This window comes from Pyrus communis, chromosome 4 (genome assembly GCF_041283825.1).
Source record: "Pyrus communis isolate YQ-2024b chromosome 4, ASM4128382v1, whole genome shotgun sequence".
NCBI lineage: Eukaryota > Viridiplantae > Streptophyta > Magnoliopsida > Rosales > Rosaceae > Pyrus > Pyrus communis.
Genome location: NC_142568.1, coordinates 22,674,195 through 22,700,740, shown reverse-complemented (window position 1 = coordinate 22,700,740; position 26,546 = coordinate 22,674,195). Strand labels below are relative to the sequence as shown.

Sequence of the window (26,546 nt, the reverse complement as noted above, 5' to 3'; positions counted from 1 at the left end):
TTTCTTTGGATCCTACGGTATAGAATAAGTCTGTAATTCCAGACATTGTTGAGTTATAATTAGCTATTTATTTTTGTTTAATTTTAGCATGAAATCAAATCGATTATAAAATTTCAAATATCGAATCAAAATACTCGATCGAACAGTTGTAAGTTATATTTTCGTGTCATTTTCACAATGTTGTAAAGGTGCGTTTGTTGCACCGGACTATTTTGCACTACACTAGCTTCCGAGGTTAAGCTGGATTAGCTTAAACTAAACTAAACTGGACCAACTTAATGAAGCGTTTGATATAGTGACGGATTAAAAGAAGGATAAGTAACAACTATAATATTATATTATTTAATCTAATAATATTTTATTCAATCTTTTTTCATTTTGTCTCTAAAGTGTCTAGAACACTCTTTAGTTCCGTTCCCTTTATTAATTCAATAATATTTTAATTTTTTATTCAATCTCTCTCCGGACTCTTTCTGGAGAGTTCTTTCTTTTCTTCCTTGAGTTTCGTCCCCATAAGTAACACTCCTTTTTCTCCATATTTTGTCCTGCAAAACCACAACCTTCAATATCATTTTTCCTCTGCAACATCGTCCCCAAAACTACTATCTCCTCTCTCTCCATTTCTCTTCGTCCAAAGCTACTTTCTCCCCTTCTCTATCCATTTCTCTTCGGAATTTTCTGGGAATTTTCGAGAATAAGGACGAATTTTTCTATTAGGATTGTTGTTATCGTTTTGCATTTTTTTTTTTTTTAATTTTCTGGATTTTGGTGTTGAGATTTAGGCAGTGGTGAGGCTGGGTTTCAGATCTGGGAAATGGGTTGGCAAACAGAGTTGCCCAGAAGCATGCTTGCAGACTTGCAACGTTCATAAACTTGCAGCGTGCGATCGTCTTTGGAGATGGGATTAGCAATCCCATGGTTTTTGGGGGGTTTGGCTAAGACCAGCTAGTCCCTTCTTTAGTCGAAGCGAGTGAGAGCTAGTCTCATTAAATCTAGGCCGTGTGGGAAACAAACACGGGACAATCTAGTGAATTTTAGTGATGGAAAACAAACACCCCCTAAACTTCTTACAATTCAAGAAAAACGTTTTGGTATAAATGGGGTAAAAGCCACAGAAATTAATCTCAATTCTTCTCCTCTTCTAAATCTTATTTTATTTCTTTCTCCTTGTTTGCAAGTCATTACTGTGATTTGGTACCGACATATGTTGTTTGTGTATCATTATTACACCGTTATACCTAAAACAATGTCGTGCTAACAACTCTTTATAAAAAGTGGCGCGGCGTTAGTTTGGGTCATCAACACATGGTGAGTCTTATTTTTATTAAAAATAAGGTACAAATGTGATATGAAAAATATAATAAGAGTAGCTTTCCTGCCTGTCATCCTTCAGTATTGTGAGAAAGTTACACTAATTCATATCCCTCGACCAAACTTTTACCATGCTTTCTTGTATTGTATACAACAAATGAATAAAGCGTTTGATGAGACCAATGATACAGTAATTAATTCAAGAGTTAACAACCAAAATTCTATGTATATTATATTATACACCGTTGTATACTGAAAAATCTCTGTTGTTCAATCTCAACAAGAAAATGCAAAAGTTGGAAATCATATCATGAATTGATATATACAAGAACGTGCAATTTTAATTGTATATACTATACTATACACCAGTAAATACCAAAAAATTTCCGATCTCAACAGGAAAATACAAAAGTATGAATGGAAATCGTGTCATTTGATACATGAACCTGCAGTTTTAGTTGTGAATGGTAGGTGGGAAGAATGGCAGGAGAAAAATGTTGGATGATAAAAAGAAAAGGTTTAAAACTGGACTGGAGGATATGGTCATACACAATATATACAGTAGTTGCTTCTGGTATAGTCTAGCTAATTCTATCTTCCTATAAACCCTAGCTATCATCAACCTTAAGAACTTGTACAAGTTGTTCCCTGCACTGCACTGCGATGCATAAAACCTTATTCTCTGCAGGCTTCGTTTTGTTGAAGAAGGTGGTCGTACGTATAGGCCTAGTAAGTGCGTAGCTTAACTACCAATGAGACCTGGTGGAGGTCCTCCCGGACCTCCTGGACCGCCTGGTTTCGGAGGACCTCCTGGACCGCCTGGTTTCGGCGGCCCTCCTGGTCCGCCTTCTCTCTTCGGTGGCTTTTGTGATTTCATTGGTGCGTGGTACGTATATATGTATATATAAATCTACATCTTTACTCGTTTCTCTCCCTCTTTCTCTCCCAAGCCATGCACATACCATATCCAAAAAATGCGAAATAAATTGTTGTAAAATGTTGAGTAAATGACCATTTTGTTTATGGGAGTTTTGCAGTGTGAGTTTTCTGTGTTGCTGCTGGTTATTGCAAGACTGCTTTGGTGGGCCACCACCAGGGCCTCCTGCACCCTTTGGGCCACCTGCACCAGGGCCTCCCGCACCTTTTAGCCCACCTGCACCAGGGCCTCCCATACCCTTTGGCCCACCTGCACCAGGGCCTCCCGCACCCTTTGGCCCACCTGTACCAGGGCCTCCCGCTCCCTTTGGCCCACCTGGCCCCCCCGGTCAGCCTGGCCCGCCTGGACCACCACCTCCATGAGATCAACAAGCAGGCTTGAGTTTCCACAAATCTGTTGTGTCGCATACACAGCTTATATAGTAGCAGGAATGTGTACAATAACTTTGAATTAGAAATAGAGTTGTAATTCCGACTAAATTCCGAGTCCAAATAATTCGTGATCATTTACTGTTTGAGTTTAATTTAATATTCGAGAAGAAAGTACAATAAAAAAAATTAAATGATCAGCTACCGTTAAATTGAGATCGAACCATAGGCGACCACCTTTTTTCGGATCCTGGGGTCAAGAAGAACAAGTCTTTAATTCCAGTCATTACTGAGTTGTAATCTTGAGTCAGTACTGAGTTTTAAATTTATTTAAATTTATAATTTGCTATTTACTTTTGTTTCATTTTTGCATGAAATAAACTCGTACATATAAATTTGAAAATATCGAAACAAAATACTCGACCGATGCGTTATATATACTACCAAATTCTGAAGTTCTAAAGCACATGGTTTGGTACGTTGTTAATTAATTATGAATGTGTAAATATTTCAAGATGTTTATCCTTTGGTGAATGAATGTGTAAATGTTTGAAAAAGTAGCACTAAGAAGCAAACGTGACAAAGAAAATGTATCAAACGATAATCTTAATACGTAAGAAATGAAAGCCACAGTGAGAATATGAAAAAAGGTCAACGTCTAACGAATAATATGAATACATCAAACCTTAGCTCCCTAGGATACTTATAATACCTTTTACCCTAGATTTTTGAGGAATACAAATATGAAACGAAGTATGAAAATAACAAAATATCATAAAATTTTCAAGTGCTAATAGGACATCATAATCGAAGGAATTTGGCTTAAAAAGCCCATATTCACAACAACGCAATAGGTTGAACTTATTATACAGTTTTCTTCAAAACAGCGGATCATGAGCCCAATTCGGACAACGAAGCTCAAATTTGCATACTTAGATTTTGCTACTAGATTTTTGCCTTTCATGTTTTATTTTCGATCCACTCCGTCATCAAATTTACATCGCACTTATCCAACTACGATTGGGTTTTTTTTTTTTTTTTTTAGTTTCCTTTTTTTCACGTTGATTCACCATGTTTCTTCCCCTTTGAATGAAGCATATTTTCAACCTGAAAAAGAAGGACACCCTTATTCAAACAGATGTTAATCATGTTATATTACATATTCTAAACTACCATTTGAACGCTAGGACTTAAAATGATACTACCTCGATCCTGATAGATCCAACAAAAGCAGCAAAACAGTGTAAATCCTAAAGAGAATGCCATCAATGTAAAGTATAAAGATGAGTTCAACATAACAGAACATATAGAGATTATGACAGCAGAATAATATTCAATCCACCTCAAACAGCGAAATATAATACATACGCTGTGTACATAACTAGTGGCTAATGCTATAGATTAATACTATTTATTAAGTTTAAATCGTATACTCTATTGATCATTTGTTTTCTTTTAAGTATGTGTCATACTTACTTAACGACGGTGTGCATAACGTAACACTACCAACTAAAAAAACTTACCAACTAGCTTTTTTTTTAGTGTTATTTTTTCTCAAAACTACAGCAATATAAAAAAATGGTCGGTCCACGTACAAGACATCTGTGTTAAGAAGTTGAAAAATATATACATATATTATACTTTGACCAAAAAAATTGTATGAACTTTTTGAGTATTGAAATAGCTAGCTATGATGCCACGACAAACCTTTTGTTTATCTTGTCGGTAACGAAAGGGAAGGTTTGAATGTTAGGTTTATGCATGAACATTAGGTTTGTTACTTCCCCGTGAAGTAGATGAAACAACGGGACCGTTGTTTCCTCAATCCAACAACCACCAAACTAAAGAAGAAAGCGAGATAGAAAAGAATATTGAATGCCATACTTAGCCATTAAGCTCTCTCTCCCTCTCTCTCTCTCTCTCTCTCTCTCTCTCTAAAAGTTTCAACTTAATTATCCACAAATATATAGATATACAAGAGTTTTATGTATATATAGCCGATCAACTTCAATAGCTACGTTGCAATTTCAGCAAGAAAGGAAGCTGAAGAAATATCCATAGGTATTTTTTGATCGAGAGAGAGAGATAGAGAGAGAGAGAGAGAGAGAGAGAGATCAGATCATCATCTCCATCAGAGAGGAATGCCACCACCATGGGGACCGCCGGGAGGAGGGCCAGGAGGTCCGGGAGGGCCGCCGGGCTTTGGTTGCTTAGGTGCCCTCTGTAGCGGTATATGCAGCCTTCTGTCATCTTGGTGAGTTTAGCAGAATGCAAAAATTGTTCATTTACGACTAACATTATATCTGTCTAGTCAGGACCTAAGTATTATCCGTAATATTATCCGAAATGTAGCTTCACCAGCTAGCTGCTTATATTATTGTTTTTAAGTTTTTTCTAACTAACATCATCTTGGCGTGTATTGCTACTGCAGTGCTTATATCTTGTGCTGCTGCTGCTTGTTTGAGAGCTGCTGTGGGCCAGTGTTCGGCGGCGGCCCTGGTGGACCAGGTGGCCCTGGCGGGGGCCCCCCTCGTTGGTGAACATCATCAACTCACTACGTTCCAGGCTTGTTGATCATGTTCCTGTAGCTTTTATCTGTAATTTTTTTCTGTTGAGTTTGACTACATGTTATGTAATAAACAAGTGAGAGAGAGATGTTGCAAATGCTGTGTGCGTTGCAACTTGCTCCTCAATACTCGGTATTCTCCCTTTGAATCGTATTCAATTTTTGTGTTTAATTTCATCAATTTGCAGATTTCCTTCATGTTTCTTACACTTTTGGGCAGAGATAATTGCCCTTCTGCTGCTGCTGCAGCATCATTTCGACCTTCCAACCATACTAAAACAAATAGACGAACACAATATTTCCCATGAACAATGAAAGTTTTCACAATAACAGATCCAATTTGGTTGCAACTTCATACTCGTACTTTTTTTCCGATGATGTTTGTATTTACGACTAAAGTTTGTATTAGAGAGGATTAAATTACATTAAAAACGACGTAAATTTACCCTTAAAACACAATATTAACGAAGAATCATTGACATTTCTCCCCGTACGCTTAACAATACCATGTCTCTTAGAAATATCCTCGAACAACAGTAAAAATACACAGAATGTTACTATTGATTTTCTGTCAAAAATTACACACATGCAAAGTGCATGATAATTTGCAAAACCCATTTTCCGGCCTGTGGACAAAGGCTATCCCTTTCTACCATACAACATTATCAGAAAACACTCGTTCAACATACATCCCGCTTCGTTTAAAGCATACGCTACGAAATTGGACCTACGTACATCACCTGCTCCCTATTTATTCTTCATCTTCTTCATCTTCTTCTTCTTCTTCGGCTTCTCTCAACCACTGAGACGTAAGACACAAAAGATGAAACTGCTGTGAAGCAAGGCTAACATCATACGAAATTTAACTAAAAAATATACACTATTAAGTTCATGCCATCAAATTTTGGTTGCCAGAAATCAACTTTTTCTTTTTCATTCAATAAATTAACCCGAATTGTAAACCATTCTCTTATGTTGAATGTATACAGACATAACAGAGACTTTTATGTCAAATTTCGACGTATTTCATTTAAAAATGCTCAGCCACTGGCGCGAATTTGCAAAACTGATAGAATAAATAATTGCACCTAGTGAAATGGCAGCATGCGTGAGTTATATTATATAATGATTATTAATCATCGCGTAAGGTAATAGAACAGAAATCAAATAATGGTACTTACTTGAATAAAGGCCGCTGATTGCTTGACATAAACTCTATCTGTTTCCTCCGCATTTTTCTTTTCAGCATCCCACCTCATAATAGCTTCTTCTTGTATAAATTCTAATTCGTACAGTTGATGCAATATCTGGAAAAGAAAAATATAACAGTCAGAAAATAAATTAAACTGATCAAAATTGCAAACGAAATTAAGGATAATAAAAGGGGCTAAGTTACAACAAATATCTCATTAAACTTTGGCAAGCGTTTATTCAAAAATGTTTCTGAGATGGCTTTATCCATAGCTTTTCATTGCTTAAGAAAGAAAGCCTGGCAAAAGCACTTGGCAGAAGCATATAGTACTTAGTTTATTATCATGTGTAGGAAGACGTACCTTGTCAAACACAGGAGAGAATTCCTTAAAGGACTCACACATTTCTTCAAATCTAAGTATCACTTCAATCTGGAAGTTGAAAAATACTCAGCACAAAACACTAACCAAAATAAGCATCGCAATTCTGTAAAGGTAAAATTAGCAACCCAGTTTCTACAGGAATAATCAGCATAGCATTAACAACCGTCAAAACGAAGGGATCATGGTGTCCAGCAGTTACTCGAAAAAGTGAACATAAAATTTACTTATTGGACTTAATATGCTTTATAAAGGATAGGATATTTGACCTACTCGTGGTTCAAGTCAAATGGAAACAAAGGTTAATATGATTGCACAGGGAACACACACACTACCGTCAAAGCTTAAGAAAGTAAATGAATAGTGCAGATATAAAAATGAAATCAGCACGTCTGCAGAAGCTAGAAGGGAGAGGGAACTAATCTCACTTGTGCAAGAGACCATTGTAGAGTTTAATGGTTGAAGAAGTGAATACAAGCATGAAAGAAAAGGATTCAATTACAAACCTCCTCGTCTATTTCTGCTAGGTAAGACTTCAGCATTTTTTTCCATTTTGCAAATATGTTAACAGTAGCTTGAACCAATTCACCTAAGAAAGGAATTGAACAAGATTTAGTTAAGACCGTATGTCAAGAAGCAAGACAAACAACGTTAGTAATATGAAAATAGCACTCACACTGCAGCTGAGCAAAAATTACAATGTAATTGTTCAATTAAGATATGGATGCTGTAAAGCAAACTTAGAAAACCTTGACCACTTCATGTATGCATGCCTTACCCCCAATGTAATCTTAACTTACAGATAGAGACAAACCCTTCCAAAACCCAAACCACCCACCTTTTCTTTGGCACCTCATTGAATTATTCCTTTTTACTTTTCCAGAGAATGCCAATTGTTAAACATGGAAATAGAAGCATATTTCTCAAAGTATGTTAATACAAGTTTCCAATCATAAAGAAGTTTATTTGAATGAAAAGTTGGGAAGATAATAGCAAGTTCGGGAAAAGCTACCTGGTGAACCATGTGGAGTTTCTAATGCCAATTTCATCATTGAATAAAATAAAGCTCCAGCACAGTCCGCAGCCACCTTGTTGTATGACAGCCTGCAATGGACAAAAAAGTGGCAAGCATCAATAACAAAAGCATACATACTAACGCATTACAAAATATGGATAAAAGATCATGCAAGAATTGAAGAAATTAACAAAAGCAAGTAATCATGAGTGGTTTAATAAATAAAATAATAAAATAATAAAAAATCAATATAAGTTAGCACCGTTTCATCAGATACGTGTTTGTGCCTACAACTTGAAATATTAAGAGAGAATGACCATTTTGCATACCTTCAGAAAATGTAAAAATAAGAGGTGCAATAACAAGGAAAAGAGTAACTGATAGAGTTCTATTGGGAAAACCGAAGGAATACCTCAGTGAATTCACTTCTAATATGACGTGGTCTACTTGTATGTTTTCATGCACAGCTCTTAGAAAGGTTGCTTCAACCTGCAGATGACAATGAAATTGTTGAGGATTGGTTTTAACTTTGTATGTGTGTATTTACCATCAGCATTCTAATTGACAATGTTCACCTCTCTCTCAAAGTAGGCAGAATCATCTCGAAACTCTCCATCATCACCTTCAGAATCATTAGAATCAGGTTTTAACTCTCCTGAAGGTGGGAGGGAGCTGCCATCTTGAGCATGCTCCAAATCATCATCTGCAGCATCTATTGCCTCCAAAAGTTTGTCAGCAGGAATGGGAGCAACTGAATGCCTCCACTCCTCATCGTGGCCTCCTTCACAAATTGACCAAACATAACCAGCCCCACCAGTACCAAGCTGACCGACAATAACAACTGTTATCAGAGAATGTCAAGATAAATGCAGCAGTACAGTCCACAACATATAAAAAATTGCAAGTGAGACAATATTCTCATTATTTACAAGAGGGAAATATGGAACTAAAACAATGCTGTAGCTCATCATTGCATATATAAGAGAAACGTACAAGTTTCTTTACATAGCAAAAAAAGGAATGGGTGTTGTTCAAAGTCAAAGCAAACAGTGGTCATTGATTTATTTTCAAATGCTCTTTCAAGTCAACGATTCTCCCCCCTCCCCCTGTTAGTGTTTGAATTCAAACCATACTCACACTTGGAGGCATCCCTATCTGAGGGTCATTTAAACACTAATGAGGAGAAAAAATGTACACCCTTCCCCCTTCTCACCCACATTTACCTATAAATTGGAGGGACCATGCTGTGAGCAAGCTAAATCGTAACTAATTTATAGACATAAATCCACACATAGTCGTCTTTCAGTCTAGATTTCAAGGGATTGTGTCATCCAATGCTATGTCTGAGTGAAGTATAATAATCAAACACCCATAATATTAATGCTAGTCTGAGCAATTTTTTTTTTTTAATTTTTTGTCTTAAATCTTCAAAACCCAAGTATCTACTCTTAACGAGCCGTTCACCAAAGCTTTAGTACACTTAGCCGTTCACCAAAGCTTTAGTGCACTTACTGTACAATTTTTGCATTTACAGAGAATACAAGACAACACAGTATCAAACTACATAGCTAACCTCAGATTTGGGCCAACATTGTGTCTCCATTCGTTGGTTCGTTGTTTCCTCATTTAGTTTATCCACAGCAGGTGTGATAGCTGCAGGTAACCACATGACAAGGATAAATATCAATGAGAAAGATTACACCTCTTACTATTAATAACTAGTATAAACAAAAGGAATTAAATGAGGTTAAAAATACTGAACAGCTGTCCCTAACAAAGTTTGCAATATCCACTACTACATCCAGACAAACAAAGCTGACAATCACTACTAATTTCATCAAATAGACAATTAACAAGTATAAATTCATTGCATTCTGGATGACATGAGACATTTATTACGAAGTTATGGAAATCAATAACCATTGTCATCCACAAAATAAAACAAAGAATCCAGTAAATCATCCTACTCCAACAAATTTACTGCCTAATTATCTGTAGTATCTAAAGAGCAGCAATATGACTAATAAAAAGCAGATGCCTTAAAAGTCTCACACATGGCTAAGGCCATTCTTTTGCACATAACAGAACTCAACAAGACCAAACATGAAGCTTAGGAACAAAATTTCATAGCATTACATGACATTTCTGCAATCCCGCTGCTATTGTCAGCGTACTCCAGCTCATCGTCACTATCTAGCTTAGTTGGCTGCTGCAGTCGAGATACCTTTGAGTATGAAGGGACAATAAATTTTTGTCCTATAACAACCTGAAGGTAAAGAGTGTAAAAGCACATTAAGATCGATAAGACATCAGAAAACCACAAGCAAAATGTATGTATTTGGTTCATACAAATCCAGACAAAAAGGAAAGATCAATTGCAAAGACAAACTAAATTTGAGCAGGCAAAGGTTCACATTTCCTTCTAAGAAAATATCAAGCATGACATCAAAATAACAGTAAAAGAGAGAAATACAGGTGTTTCTCAGGACGAAATGGCAAATACACTGCAAACTGAAAATGCTATTTAAACATGGAGTTTGCAAACGATTACAAGGCACAATTTTAACATCAAGGGAATATAAGTTATGAATCTTTTGATTTCAGAACTTAATTTTAACATCAACAGATTTTAAAGATCTTATCAGCACTAGAATACAAGTCCAAATGAATTTATAACGCTGTAAAAAGATTCTGACTATATATGTGGGCCAGTAAACTGCTTACTATCTGTATTGTACAATATTGTACAATTTTCTTCAGTTTTTTCTTTTTGAGCATTATATAGACAAGAAAGAAGAACTAACATTTGACAGTTTGAAATAGTGCTATAACAGGATTAAAGGCACATACCTTGAAAGACAAAACTACACCAGGTTCCAAAACTGCTCCAGACTTCATTATCACTCCATCACATACAATAGCATGCCTCAGCTTGCAGCCATCTTCAATGGTGGCATTATCCCATATATAGGAGCCTTCTATTGAGACATTTGATCCAATAGAGCACCCTTCCCCAATAACAGAATTTGTAATTTTGGTGTTGTTCCCAATCTTGGTGCCACTCCCAATGACCGTAAAAGGCCCAATCTGTGCAGAGCGTGATAGCCCTATGTCTGAAGAGAAGCTAGTTTATCAAATCACACATAATAAGATAAAAAAAATAGCAAACCGGTTAAGTTTAAAATTAGCAGACAACCATTTCAGGAGCAACCAGGCATGCTATTACTATGTTTACAGAGCAGATCACCCAACAAATTTCCAAAATTTTATTAAATGCTACTAACTATTGGATAAACAGCAAGTGAATGCTAACTTTAGTACGTAAAGGCCACATTATTCCAGCAGTTGAGTAAGGGATTTTTTTTTCTAAGTTCACTGTTTATAATTAGAAGTCAAGTATTAGTTTAACTTAAGTCACAATATATCTATGCATGCAAGGACCTTAGGAAATAAAGTCAACATACTTTATAAGCATTGGCCTTCATAAAGTCTCTTGATGTTATAATTATACCAAATACTAGGTGATCAAATCTTACTTTCGATAGGGAAGGGCAGATCGTAAAGGTAGGAAAGGATGACATATAGCATTTATGATGCGAATTTGAAGAATTGGCACAAAGAACAATTATCCAACAAATGACTTTATGAAGACAGCCAACATGATAGTGAAAAATCACTCGGAAGTTGGAACCAAACCACGGTTTTAGAATATTGGTTAGATGTGATAGAACACAATCATTTAAAAAAATAAAACAGGCGGTACACTAAATATCTAAAAGAAGATTCATCAAGACGTCCACAGTTAGCAACCCCTCCCCCTGCCCCTAAGCACCCCTCCCCCTGCCCCTAAGCACCCCCCCCCCTCCCAAAACAAAACAAACAAAACAAAACCAAAAGGGTGCAGTTTGTGTAAAGCAAAGGAGGAGAGTGTTAACCACATTTTTCTTCATTGTTCTTACACGATTCAACTGTGGTGGAAATTGTTTCAGGAGGTTAGAGTTAGTTGGGTCATTCCAAAGGGTTGTTTCGAGCTTCTAAGCACTAATTTTGAGGCTCTAGGAATTGGGAGGAAAGCTAAAGCTTTGTGGGGTTGTCTGGTGTCGGCAGTTTTTTGGAACATTTGGCTGGAGCGTAACAAAAGAATTTTTTAGGATTATACTGGTGTGGGGGTAGCAGATCTATGGGGAAGAGTAAGATATTGGGCAGCCTTCTGGGCTTCAGTTTCAAATGATTTTAAGAATTACTCTCTTTCTCACATACTGTGGGATATGTTAGCAGTTGTAAAGTGATTTTGGTTGAGGTTGTCCTACTTGTAATCAGATCCTCTGGAGAGATTTTCTTGTTCTGTTCTTGGTGGATTTCTTATCCACTTCTGTGTATTACACTTTTCTTTTTTAATAAACTGTTATAGTTTCTTCTCAAAAAAAAAATACATAAATAATTATACGTGATTTATATGTCACATATCAATAAACAGAACATTACCTGATGCTCGATACATCCCCTGTCTTTCCAGTTTTATTGAAGAATTCCCAAAAAACTTCACATCTGGCACCAATGGGTAAGTCCATCTCTGAATTATGTCCTTACTAACTGTATCGTAGCTTCGGAAGTTGTCAATTCTAGCCGCATAACTCGAGTGAATTTCATGAGTGAATATTTTGTAACCCATAATCTGAATGGATAGATGGTTCCCTTAGAAGAATTGCAAGGTAAACTATAAACACAGAATAAACAAAGAGATGTCCAATACAAGACATACATCATCAAGAAGCAATCCCTTCAAAAAGTGACGACGTAGATGTTGATAATCAAAATTGTCTGTGAAAAGGCTGAGGACTTCAGGAGAGCATATGTCAATATGGCAATCCTGCAGATTTTAACAATAAAAAGTTGGTGGAACAGTTGTTGGAATAGATTCACACCATACAAACACAATAAAAATGTGAATGGTAATTCTGCAAAATAGATTCACACCAGGGGCATCATCAGCCACATTGCCCCAAGAAGATACAACAGCCTTTTGATAATATGAGACCCATGCCATAAACCCATTTCTACCCCCAGAGAATTCAAAAAATCTATCAACTGTGAGTCCCTAAATAACAGGAAAGAATTTTTTTCCCTTAACTTCAAGAGTAGTGAGAAACATGAAATCCAAAACTAAAACTACAGATCACTACAGATTCTAATAAGCGTTATACTGAATATAATATCCTAATACAGGTGAACTGATGAATCAAATAAACCTACAGGTGTGATTCAAGGTTCAGTTCCATTAATTACAGAAGCAATCAGGGTCAATCTTGAATCATGGACAAGGCTACTTTGCTTCATCTCATTTGGTAATGCTTGGGAAGAATTAGCAAAGAGATTTTGCAAACTAAAGGGTCCTAAATTTCTAAATTAGGAGTCTTTTCAAATCTCTTTTGTTTTCATATTCACACAAATTCCATGTCAGATACCAACTTTTTATTATGGTTATTTATTTTACTGGGTAAGTACAAATGGAGACCTAATAGAGTAATCGAACATCCACAAGATCCTTCAACAGGCACATTACAATGAAAGACCCCACCAGATGACAGTAAAACAACTAAGATTTATTGAGGATCACTACAAAAAGATCAAGTAGACTTTCTACAGAGATTAATAAACAGCCACAAAATTTCAAGGCAGGGCTGAGATGTTACCTGTTTATCATTGTGTAAAGTAATTGTAGGGTTCTCAGCGATCAACAACTTATCGAGATATATAGATACGTTTGTATCGTCTGCCTTGTCCTCATAATATAAAAGCTGCTTTGTATTAGGATCTGTTGCCATAAACAGCTCATCAGTGCCAAGTCGAGATTGATGAGTGATCTGAGAAGGCTTTGACCGTTTTATAACTATTGTCATCACAGCATTACTATCTTTTTTTCTTCTCTCTTTATGTTCTTGAAGCACCAGAGTAAGTGACATGTTGCTCACAGTGTCCCCACTAATTAGGACAAAATCTCCATGTATCTGTAGAGGAAAGAGGGAAAATAATAAAAATTCTAGTGTACAAAAAATGTTGCAACTGTAAAGATTCAGGATATGTTTAAATTAACCTCACTAAAAAATAAATAGTTACAGGAGTAGCGGCAAAAGGGGGAACGAACACCCTACAAATCTCAGATTCTATTACATTATCCAAAAATTTCGGAGAAAGTAGAGTAACTCTAGTACAAGTTAACCATATTAAGAATTAGTGACCTGATGTGATAATGTCATTTGGAATAAAGGGGGAAAGTCTTCTATTTGTGATGAAATAAAATATCTTGAGTATAGAGGCAGAGCCTTGTATTATGTCATGTACCATCGACCCAGTTCAAATGGGATTCCTACTTTTCAAAATCACAAACATCATGCCTCTATTGATCTTATCTCAAAATGAAGAATATAGATACAAGTCTAAGTATATTTGGAAACATAGAGAAAACAAAACACAATAAGGTTAAGATATGAACATACCACATTGCGCTCATATATCAAGCGCAGAGCATCTCCAGCACTAACAGAATTATGTGACTCAATCGTTGTGACTGTGAAGTTTGGTTGAGCAAACCACTCTGAACTCTCCAAATAATCAATCACTTGCTTAGAATGAGCACAACAAAAAACAAAAACCTCCTCGACGCCAGCTGATTCAAGCCATGCTAAGGTGTAATTGATCATCGGGACATTTACCAACGGCAACAGCACCTTCATCAGAACAAAAGAAAAAAGCAGTAAACATGACAATGCACATAGAATACTTGTATTCATAGCTTTCTTGCGCATACAGATGTCACTACCTATAAGATCATCTCCACACAAAATATTCAAACAAAAAACTTCTTAATACCTTCTTCATTTTCTAGTTTCACCGTCAAGTGTTAGCGTTCAACAAGAGCAGTCGAAAACATGTTAAAAGTTTTAAGCCAGCAGCCTAGTAGCAGAAACAGTGATCAACATTCCCTAAGCTCAATTAAACCAATTAACCATTATACTAACCCAATTAGCCACGATAATATCTGTTTAGTTGCAAATTTCCAAAACTATCATCGAAAACCAATAAAAAAAAAAAAGATCGAAACTTCGCAAATTTTCCGAAAGCCCTTGTTTGCATTCCTCTAAAACTGCATTATAAACTATTTGAATTGCATTTACATATATACATTCATGTAAATATATACACACAAATGTCAAAACACATACATACATATATATAAATCATATGATATACGCGCGCGCGCGCGCACACACATATATATATATATATAATGCATGCATACAGATACAAAGAGAGAGAAAGATATATACTTTGGGGCGTTCGAGTGTGATGGGTCGGAATTTGGTGGTGAAACTATCAGCTAAGAGGATGGCCTGCAAGGGGACACGTGCCAGTTCCTCAGGGTCCTCTGAAACCCTAGATGCACCTTTTTTCGGTGCGCCCATTGTCGTCGTCTTCCCCGGATGAACTCCGATGAATTAATCGAACGACAGAGAATTGTAAGCTGTCAATGTAGAAAAACCCTAATTAAAAAACCCACTGTGCAAACAGAGAGAGTGAGAGAAGCAATATTCGACTGTGGATTGGGGGGTGCGGTTCCTATGCGCTGACGGCGTACGCCGTGAGATTGTTTTACCCAATAATAAGAGGCCACGTGGCCGTCGTTTTATTATACTTTGACGAAGGTACAAATTGACGGTCGAAAAACTGGGAAAAGGATTCTCGCCGGATTTTTTTTCCTAGAGATCTTAGGGATTTCGTAATCGTGATTGTTTATCGTATATCGTACGGCTATAAATCATTTCAAAATTTAAAATTTAAAATTAAATATAAATAACACCTAATAAAAACTGATCGCACGATGTATGATGAATGATCATGATAACGGAATCCCTATGATCCTTAAGAAAAGGATCCTCTTCTGAAAAAATTGCTTTTATACAATACAAAAATGCTTAGTTAGTTGCATGCCAAACAACAAACTACTTCTTCATTGATAAAAACAAAAAAACAAAAAACAAACAAACTACTTCCTCACATAAGCTTTACTGAAAAGTACTACAAACAAAAAACGTTTGTGAGTAAAAACGCTTTATAAAGTAGCACATTCAAACAAACCCTAAATAAACCAGAGTAATTATCGAAACTATTTTTGGGCTTTGGTTATTTAGTGCGTTCTTCGGGCCAGAACGACCCGTCTCGAGCAATCACGGGCATACATTGTATGAAGAAAAAACAAAATAAATCTTGAATGATTTTTATTTATTTTTGTTCAGGTTTGTTTTAACTTTTAATCACATCCTACATTTTGTTGACAAGCAGTGCTATCCACACATCCGTTTTTACTTCTTATACATGTTTTTTTATATTTTTTTATTTATTCGATCCGACGGTCAAAAATTAAGACGAATGTGTAAAAAGTGTGTGGATAACACACCCTTTTCTTAATTCCACCCCCACATACTTTAATATACTATGCATTACCTTTTTAATTAAAATTGAACTAAGGTCCACTCATCATATGACACTGACTATGTGACCACAAACATAAAGATTGAACCTCTTGTATGGTTTCACACAATTAGGGATGGGCAACGGTTATGGTGGGTGGGTAACCGCGATTATTTACCCATAACCATTTAAGCTTTTACCCACATAACCGTTTACCCGTTGAGTATTTACATAAACGGGTATACCCATACCCATACCCATAACCGTTTATAAACAGTTAACCATACCCATTTACCCATAACCACGTACTTGTTTACTTTTTTTTTTTTTTTACCCGTCTACCTATTTTTTTAACAACTTGAAAATTAAAAAGAAATTTGTCATAATTTTCTTTTTTCTAACTATTAAATTCTGTTATAAGTACATTTAACATGTATTTTTATATTAACAGCAATATTATTTATGAATATATGCGATGTCTCCCAATGATTTGACGGTCAATCTATTACAAGAATCATGCATGGTTGTAGGTTAATTAATATTCTTGTATACATATATATATATATATATATATATATATATATATATAAGTACGCAACAGTCTGCTAATAGACTAATTTTATAAATATTTGGATTTTTATTTAGAAACATATGTTCATCGATCCAAGCCATTTAATCGATTTCTAATTTTGGGGTCAAATATTTATTGAAAACTCGAGGCCAATTAAATATATATATATAGGTACGCATCATCTAATAATAACATGTTTCTAAATGCTCAAGGTAATCATTATCTTGAATTAGTTAAAACTCCAAAAGACTCCAAAACAAAACTGTCGAACACTAATACTTTAGCATATTCAATCATATATATTAAATATTAGCCCGTTTTATCAACTATATTTTTCTCCCAAGTGAGGCATAAATATATATATATATATGGCCCTTTATAAGCAAATATATCTCGGGATACTAAACATAGATAGAATTTATTTATTTATTTATTTATTTATTTTATTTTAGTTTTACATATATTAAAATAAACGGTTAAATGGGTACCCGTTTATAACCGCGGGTAATACCCATAACCGTCCATTTAAATTTCACGGATAAACAGTTATATCCATAAACATTTATTTATCTAAACGGTTACCCATAACCGTAACCGTCAAATTTAAATGGGCGGATAACTGCGGTTATCCATAACCAATGGGTATTTGGCCATCCTTAGTGAGGATCCTCCTGACCAAGCTCATTGGGCCGTTGAAATTTTATCCAACAACTACAATTATTATAACTTTTAGATGGCCCCTCTGTTTGTAGTCATTGGATAAAATTTCAACTGCATGATGGGCTTGGTCAAGAGGATCCTCACCTTTTGCTCATGAGAGGATCCTGATCCGCATGTTTTGATATGGGTATAGTGTATTGCACAGTCATAGGTAGGGTCTAATAAGTAGAGCAATTAAAGTGCCCATAATTGAAAACAAAATCGCACCAACTATCGTTGAATGTTTTATCATGACTCTTCCAGAATTAACATGAAACTTTAAGTTACACATCAAATCTCATCATTTCATAAAAAACTCTTATTTTTTTAGTATAAAATATATCGTTGTATTAAAAATAAAATAAAAAGTTACTCATCAAATCTCGTCGTTTCATCAAAAACTCTATCCGACTCCTGTTTTGAATTTTCCTCGCAATTCCTGCAGATTAGTATCCAAATTTGAATTTGAATTCGCATGAAGCTATGAGAACTACAAGTAATTTTACAGGTTTTCGTTGAGTCGTTTACAATAGTAAGCTTCATTTTTGCTGGTATTTGTTACATGATTATAGTCTACATGATTCGCAAGCATTATACATTGATTGTCTTATGTAAGTAATTGTTCAAGAGGCTTTTTGACATTGATTGTGTTAGCTTCGGGGGCTTTTAACATTACCAAGATGGAAGACTACATCTTACTGTTAGAATCATGTAAACTTACTTATTCCATCATGATAGGTAGTTACAATACGATAAGTAGTTTAGCTTGTACAAGTACTTATATGGCAGGTAGTTCAGACTGTCAAATTACTTATATAATAGGTAGTTTAGATTATAAAAGATCAGTTGAAATCTAAGTTTATGCCGACTAGTATTATAGTATGATAGGTAGTTTAGCTTGTACAAGTACTTATATGACATGTAGTTTAGACTGTAAAGGTACTTATATGATAGGTAGTTTAGATTGTAAAATATCAGCTGAAATCTGGGTTTATGCCGACTAATACGGTACCTAAGTTGAAAAAATAAATAGAAAAATAATATAACTAATAGGGAGGCCCCCCCCAAGAGATTTATAGGCGTCCGAAATTTTGGAAATATCATAAATTAATTTTAAAAAATATGTGGTGCGAATAGAATGACTCTAACTTTGGCTTATAACACACAGTTTTTTGTGAAAAAAAAATTTTGAAATTTTTAGCTTTAAGTAATATTTTGCTCTGGAGTTAAGGAAAATATTGCAAAACTTTTGGATGTGATCCTACGGATTATTAGGTCCTGAAACTATTTTTTATTGATTCTTAAAGTAAAAAAATAGAAAAATATCTTTAAATTTAGGTTTTAAATCATTGATTACAAGTATTTAAAAATGAATTAAAATATATTTTGCATGGAAAAAATATATTTTGAAAAACATGAATATGATAGTTTGTTGTTATGGTAAGAGAAATAAAAGAAACATTAACAAAATAAAAAATAAAAAATAAAAACTGAAAAAAAAAATTGAAAAGGCATGGATCGATATGAAGGTAGCGACTTTTGGTCGCATTAGTCGTTACCTTTTTAGCGATTATCCATCAGGAGAATAGATGGCAAAGTACCGATCGTATCATTTTTTTTTTTTCTTTTTTTGCTTTTTCCATTGAATAGTTATAATAGAGTAAAATAGTAATCACAATGCAACGTATCAACCTAACAACAAAAAGTGCTGACACATGAAGTCCTATTCATGGACCTAAATAAAAAATAACTAAAAATTGGGCTAATCTAATTGTTAGGCCATAAAATTGGGAAAAGAATCATTTCCTAATCTCTTCCACCAAATCCACCCAATCACCTAATTCGGACCCTTAAAATTTAGTCCAACAGTTAAAGTTATTATAACTTTTAAAGGGGCCCCTCTGCTTGTAACCGTTGGATCAAATTTTAAGAGTCTTGATTGATTGATTGGGTGGATTTGGTGAAAGGGATTCAGAGATGATTTCTTTCCATAAAATTTGACCTATTTCAAGTTAGTTTATTTACACATAATAGATTTGTAAGGAAGAAGTTAATTTAAACCTCATATTAATGGAACTCTTTTTGTCAACTATAAGAGGGTGAAAAAACATTTTTGTCTTCTATCACAAAATAAAATTATGGACAATAAAGTAATTTACACAAACTAAATTTTACAATTATTTTTAAAAGCATCATCTACATGTAATCCTAACAAATCACCTACAAGAACTCTGGATTTTTACGTGTGTATTGTTTTATGAAACTTCTATGGCATTAATTTTCAAAACTTTAAGTTCGAGTTTAAGTACAAACTCTAGGTTCATTATACCTGCAAACAAACACAATATACATACGTAGTGAACGGGAATAGCTTCGGGACCTATGTATGAAAAGAATGAGTGACAACCCAAAATATAGGGCTGTCATGACTTGCAGGCGGTGGTTTTTGGGTTGCTGGGCAACAAATGAGAAGTAATGATTTATGTTGTGAAATTGGTGTGAATGCCCACATATAGAAAACAACCACATATGGCTAAGGGTGGAAAGTGGAAGAATAGAAGTCAAAATTATATTGCTTAAATAATAGAAGTTTGGTTTTTATTGTTTTGATGTGTAATCCTTTTACATGCATTAAAAGAAACGTATGCTTGTATCGTATGGGTAGTACAAAAAGATGAAAAGTAGAAAGTAATAATCAGGTTTTCCTCATTTGTCCATTTCTACATTCATTTCTCTTATCTGATACTAGTGAAGAAAATAAACAGAATAATACATGGTTCTCGTTTTACTCCAATCTCTAACAACTCTGATAATATATATAGGTACGCATCATCTGATAATAACATGTTTCTAAATACTCAAGGTAATCATTATCTTGAATTGGTCAAAACTCCGAAAGACTCCAAAACAAAATTGTCGAACACTCTAATGCTTTAGCACATTCAATCATATATATTAAAGATTAGGTCGTTCTATCAACTTTATATTTCTCTCAAGCGAGGCATAAATATATATATATATATATATATATATATATATATATATTATGGCCCTTTATAACCAAATATATCTCGGGATACTAAACCTAGTTAGAAACTAATTTTTTTTTTTTTTTTTAGTTTTACATATATTAAAATAAACGGTTAAATGGGTACCCGTTTATAACCGCGGATAATACCCATAACCATCCATTTAAATTTCACGGGTAAATACCTGTTTATTTATTTAAACGGTTACCCATAACCGTAACTGTCAAATTTAAATGGGTAGATAACTGCGGTTACCCATAACTAATGGATGTTTGCCCATCCCTACACACAATCGTGTATATGGTCACACTCTTGTTTTAGTTTGGGAAGTGTTATTGGTACTCTAAATTTTTTATTATACACTTCTCACAAATGCATTTTTCTTTCTTAATATATAAAGTTTGGAGTGTAGAATGAGATTTTTGGAGTGCTAATAACAATTCCTTTTAGTTTTACTTATGTACATATGTGTCGTGTGAAATTAATGATTTAAAACCTAAATTTAAAGATATTCTCATATTTTCAACTTTAAAAATCAATAAAAAAAATAGTTTTAGGAAAAGAAATTCAATGGAAAAAGAAAAAGAAAAAAAGGAGGGGTAAAAATGTTACGATCGGTACTTTTCTTCCTATGGTCCTTGAAGGGAATTGCTAGTTATCTAGCGATCATATAGAAGTACGATCGCTAGCTAATTAGCAATTTAACTTCCATAATGTCGCTAATTTCATACCGATCCCCCTCTTTTCAATTTTTTTATTTTTTTTATTTCTCTTACCATAACTACAAACCATCATATTCATGTTCTTCAAAATATATTTTCCCATGCTAAATCTATTATAATTAATATTTAAACAATTGAAATGAATGATTTAAAACCTAAATTTAAAGATATTCTCATATTTTCAACTTTAAAAATCAATAAAAATAGTTTTAGGAAAAAAAATTCAATGGAAAAAGAAAAAGAAAAAAATGAGGGGTAAAAATGTTACGATCGGTACTTTTCTTCCTATTTTCCTTGAAGGGAGTTTTAAATCATTAATTTCAATTGTTTAAATATTAATTATAATAGATTTAGCATGGGAAAATATATTTTGAAGAACATAAATATGATAGTTTGTAGTTATGGTAAGAGAAATAAAAAAAATAAAAAAATTGAAAAGAGGGATTGGTATGAAATTAGCGACATTATTTGAGTTAAATTGCTAGTTAGCTAGCGATCATACTTCTATATGATCGCCAGATTACTAGCAACTCCCTTCAAGGACAATAGGAAGAAAAGTACCGATCGTAACATTTTTACCCCTCCTTTTTTTCTTTTTCTTTTTCCATTGAATTTCTTTTCCTAAAACTATTTTTATTGATTTTTAAAGTTGAAAATATGAGAATATCTTTAAATTTAGGTTTTAAATCATTAATTTCAATTGTTTAAATATTAATTATAATAGATTTAGCATGGGAAAATATATTTTGAAGAACATGAATATGATAGTTTGTAGTTACGGTAAGAGAAATAAAAAGAATAAAAAAATTGAAAAGAGAGGGATCGGTAAAAAATTAGCGACATCATGTGAGTTAAATTGCTAGTTAGGTAGCGATCGTACTTCTACATGATCGCTACATTACTAGCAATTCCCTTCAAGGACAATAGAAAGAAAAGTACCGATCGTAACATTTTTACCCCTCCTTTTTGTCTTTTTCTTTTTCCATTGAATTTCTTTTCCTAAAACTATTTTTTATTGATTTTTAAAGTTGAAAATATGAAAATATCTTTAAATTTAGGTTTTAAATCATTCATTTCAATTGTTTAACTATTAATTATAATAGATTTAGCATGGGAAAATATATTTTGAAGAACATGAATATGATAGTTTGTAGTTATGGTAAGAGAAATAAAAAAAATAAAAAAATTGAAAAGAGGGGGATCGGTATGAAATTAGCGACATTATTCGAGTTAAATTGCTAGTTAGCTAGCGATCTTATTTCTAAATAATCGCTAGATTACTATCAACTCCCTTCAAGGACCATAGGAAGAAAAGTACCGATCGTAACATTTTTACCCCTCCTTTTTTTCTTTTTCTTTTTCCATTGAATTTCTTTTCCTAAAACTATTTTTTATTGATTTTTAAAGTTGAAAATATGAGAATATCTTTAAATTTAGGTTTTAAATCATTAATTTCAATTGTTTAAATATTAATTATAATAGATTTAGCATGGGAAAATATATTTTGAAGAACATGAATATGATAGTTTGTAGTTATGGTAAGAGAAATAAAAAAAATAAAAAAATTGAAAAGAGGGGGATCGGTATGATATTAGCGACATTATTCGAGTTAAATTGCTAGTTATCTAGCGATCATACTTCTAAATGATCGCTAGATTAATAGCAACTCACTTTAAGGACCATAGGAAGAAAATTACTGATCGTAACATTTTTACCCCTCCTTTTTTTCTTTTTCTTTTTCCATTGAATTTCTTTTCCTAAGACTATTTTTTATTGATTTTTAAAGTTGAAAATATGAGAATATCTTTAAGTTTAGGTTTTAAATCATTAATTTCAATTGTCTAAATATTAATTATAATAGATTTAGCATGGGAAAATATATTTTGAAGAACATGAATATGATAGTTTGTAGTTATGGTAAGAGAAATAAAAAAAATAAAAAAATTGAAAAGAGGGGGATCGGTATGAAATTAGCGACATTATTCAAGTTAAATTGCTAGTTAGCTAGCGATCGTACTTCGATCGCTAGATTACTAACAACTCCCTTCAAGGACAATAGGAAGAAAAGTACCGATCGTAACATTTTTACCCCTCCTTTTTTTCTTTTTCTTTTTCCATTGAATTTCTTTTCCTAAAACTATTTTTTATTGATTTTTAAAGTTGAAAATATGAGAATATCTTTAAATTTAGGTTTTAAATCATTCATTTCAATTGTTTAAATATTAATTATAATAGATTTAGCATGGGAAAATATATTTTGAAGAACATGAATATGATTGTTTGTAGTTATGGTAAGAGAAAAAAAAAATAAAAAAATTGAAAAGAGGGGGATTGGTATGAAATTAGCGACATTATTTGAGTTAAATTGCTAGTTAGCTAGCGATCATACTTCTATATGATCGCCAGATTACTAGCAACTCCCTTCAAGGACAATAGGAAGAAAAGTACCGATCGTAACATTTTTACCCCTCTTTTTTTTCTTTTTCTTTTTCCATTGAATTTCTTTTCCATTGAATTTTTTTTCCTAAAACTATTTTTTATTGATTTTTAAAGTTGAAAATATGAGAATATCTTTAAATTTAGGTTTTAAATCATTAATTTCAATTGTTTAAATATTAATTATAATAGATTTAGCATGGGAAAATATATTTTGAAGAGCAAGAGTATCTCATATCATACTATTTTCCTATCTTTTCCTTTGCTCTTGCTCTTACTACATGACAATGAGAAAGAAAGCAATCAGTCGGAACATGAAATCAAACTTCCGATCTAGAACTGATTGCCTAGAACCTTTGCCTGGTTGCTTACCTTGCATTGCTCTCAAGTAGTCATCTTCAACTGTTGTTGGAGCTGGGTTTCAAGTCACCAATGTCGTAGGACAATTGGTACGATGTTGGTTGTTTACACTGAAGCTGCTAAGTACGGATGAGTCACCAAGAAGTGATGCTTTAAAGGGTCATTCAAAGGTAAAGGTTGTGCACCACTTCTGTTGTGCATGAAACTGAAGTAGAGAGATCAACGATGAGCCCATAGAAGTCCAAAGGGGGAAAATTGTTAGCTAACTGAGCGAATGGAAGACCAAAGTTCAATGATGGGAACCTTACTCACAACCCCAACAAACACGACCAATTTATGTAATACACGTGATGTACAAAAAGGTAATGAAAATTACTAATTGATTATAAATTTCAGAGATGCCGCACGAATTGAAGTCTAAGTCAGACTATCCATAGACCTGACACTACTGAACTGTTGCATGCCGAAAGCATAATAGATGCCACATGGATTCAAGTTCTAAAAGGTTAATCCATGGACATGGCAATTTTAATATATCTCATGCCTAAAGCATGATTGATGCGTAGGTTATAATGATTAAACTCCCTAGAAGTGGAGATTAAAAATCCAAGCTCTATAATGCTCTAGAGAAGGTTATAATTCAAATTCTCAAACAATTCATCTAATAAGTGATGACTGTCCTAGAAGAGACAATGTAAAGCCCCTGAAAGGGCAAGGATATCCAAAGTAATGAAATGCTTATAAATATACATGCGCATGCACATGAGAATTATGAGATCACAAATTAAGGATTACCAATGTTAATTTTGGTTTTACAGTAGCTACTAAATTCATCAAAAAACTGTGTTGATATTGAGTTACGTTCTTTTGTTCGTCGACAAAAAGCAAAATTATTAGCCAAAATGGAGGAAGGCAATTCCATTATAATTTATTAAGAACGTGGAAAAATGGACCAATTGTACAAATTGCCAAATGCTGTCGAACCCAGAAGGTTACATATGGGCATTTGTAATACACTGAACTACACTCAACATAATATGACACAAGGTTCCTAGTTGAAACCTGAAATTGTGATATACTCCTGTAAACATGATTTCCCATTGTGAAACTTGTTCATTTAAATGGAAAATTATATATTACACGAAACTTTATGAAATGCCTGAAGCATATCTTCATAAGTAAATCCCTTAAGTATATATGAAAGCAAGTGGCTCTGTATAAATTCCAAAGGAGAATGTGTTATGAAGTGCAGAAAATCCCTAAATGATTCAGACTACTTAAAGAAAGCCCTGGAAAGGTAAAGCATAAATTATGTACTCAATATCAATAGATGGTATAAATTGCCTTAGTGAGTACTATCTTTATGATGTTGTTGCAACATACTAAATCTCTTGCAAGTGTTGATAATATTAGAATAGGATTCCTGAAGAGTCTAGAAAGATTATAAAGCGTTGAAATGAATATTGTCTCGAGGTGCAGATCGAATAATATGCCAACACAAATCTTATCCAAAATGTTTATGGTATTAAAAGAAAACCATATGGATTGAAGATTATGAGTTGAATACTCAAATGATTAACCAATATTTAGACATTAAGAAAGATCATTCATCCTCGTGAAGGAAATGATGAATTGATATTTGGTCTAGGAGTACCATATCTTAATGAAGTATGTGCCTTACTGTATTTCGCAAATAAGATGTTACATTTCATGTGGAACATAATACCAACATATAGGTATTGCAATGAAATAAAGTTTATTTATTGATATCTCTAGGAAATTATAAACATGTGCTTGTTCTATTCCAAATAACTCACTAATAGTCATGGTCTTATTAGGCAAGCAAATTTTGAATACCTCTCTAGCCTGCATACAAATCACTCTCATAAAGGATTTGTATTTACATATGGAAATAGATCGACTTTGCAACGATCAAGGAAGCAAGGATGCATTGTTGCGTCTTCATATCTCTCATAAATATATATATATCTCTATGAAGCTAGTCATGAATGTACTGGCTAATACTTGCAGCCCATTAAAATTTGGAGCGCTTGTAAACCACCTTCAAAAGAAAACACTCCAACTATCATGTATGGTATTAGATTACATCAATTTAGTAATTAGCCATATTGAAGAATTCGAAATCAGGGGGAGATACTCATTAGGGGGAGCATCCAAAATAGATCAAGGTTTTAACGAGGCAACTGAAATTGACATATAGCCATCCAAGGGGGAATGTTGTAATGTAATATGTGGATGAGCCACATGAATAGTTCTTTACTATTCATCCAAAGAAAAGTCATATGAGTTATTATTCATATGAAGAAAGTTTGTAAAACAAATAGTGTTGCTACAGTAATTTTTTGCCTATAAAAGGAGAGCATACAGAGGAAAGAAAGAAGAGAAAAAGAAAAGAAAAGAAAAGAGATGAAGTAGAGAAATAAGAGAGATACATAATAAAACACCAGTGAGCTGGGCTAGAAAGAAAAGAG

General features: G+C 33.8%; 2 protein-coding genes and 1 long non-coding RNA gene across 3 annotated transcripts; 2 read left to right on the top strand and 1 right to left on the bottom strand.

The window, feature by feature from the left end:
* Nucleotides 1–641: 641 nt before the first annotated feature.
* Nucleotides 642–2,965, top strand: LOC137723739 (uncharacterized). Its single transcript, XM_068462930.2, has 2 exons — nt 642–2,197; nt 2,349–2,965. The coding sequence occupies exons 1-2, from the start codon at nt 2,064–2,066 to the stop codon at nt 2,608–2,610; spliced, it is 396 nt and encodes a 131-aa protein (XP_068319031.1). The 5' UTR covers nt 642–2,063; the 3' UTR covers nt 2,611–2,965.
* Nucleotides 2,966–4,634: 1,669 nt separating this feature from the next.
* On the top strand, nt 4,635–5,354 carry LOC137722451 (uncharacterized). Its single transcript, XR_011066763.2, has 2 exons — nt 4,635–4,870; nt 5,048–5,354. It is a non-coding gene; the product is annotated as an uncharacterized LOC137722451 (long non-coding RNA).
* Nucleotides 5,355–5,643: 289 nt separating this feature from the next.
* Nucleotides 5,644–15,402, bottom strand: LOC137722450 (uncharacterized). Its single transcript, XM_068461455.2, has 15 exons — nt 15,097–15,402; nt 14,266–14,496; nt 13,462–13,776; nt 12,531–12,638; nt 12,254–12,443; nt 10,619–10,881; nt 9,905–10,034; nt 9,342–9,421; nt 8,344–8,592; nt 8,181–8,257; nt 7,766–7,857; nt 7,260–7,342; nt 6,736–6,804; nt 6,364–6,489; nt 5,644–5,984 (listed from the first exon to the last, which is right to left on the bottom strand). Exons 1-15 carry the CDS (start codon nt 15,229–15,231, stop codon nt 5,934–5,936), a joined length of 2,199 nt encoding a protein of 732 aa, XP_068317556.1. The 5' UTR covers nt 15,232–15,402; the 3' UTR covers nt 5,644–5,933.
* Between the last annotated feature and the right edge of the window lie 11,144 nt (nt 15,403–26,546).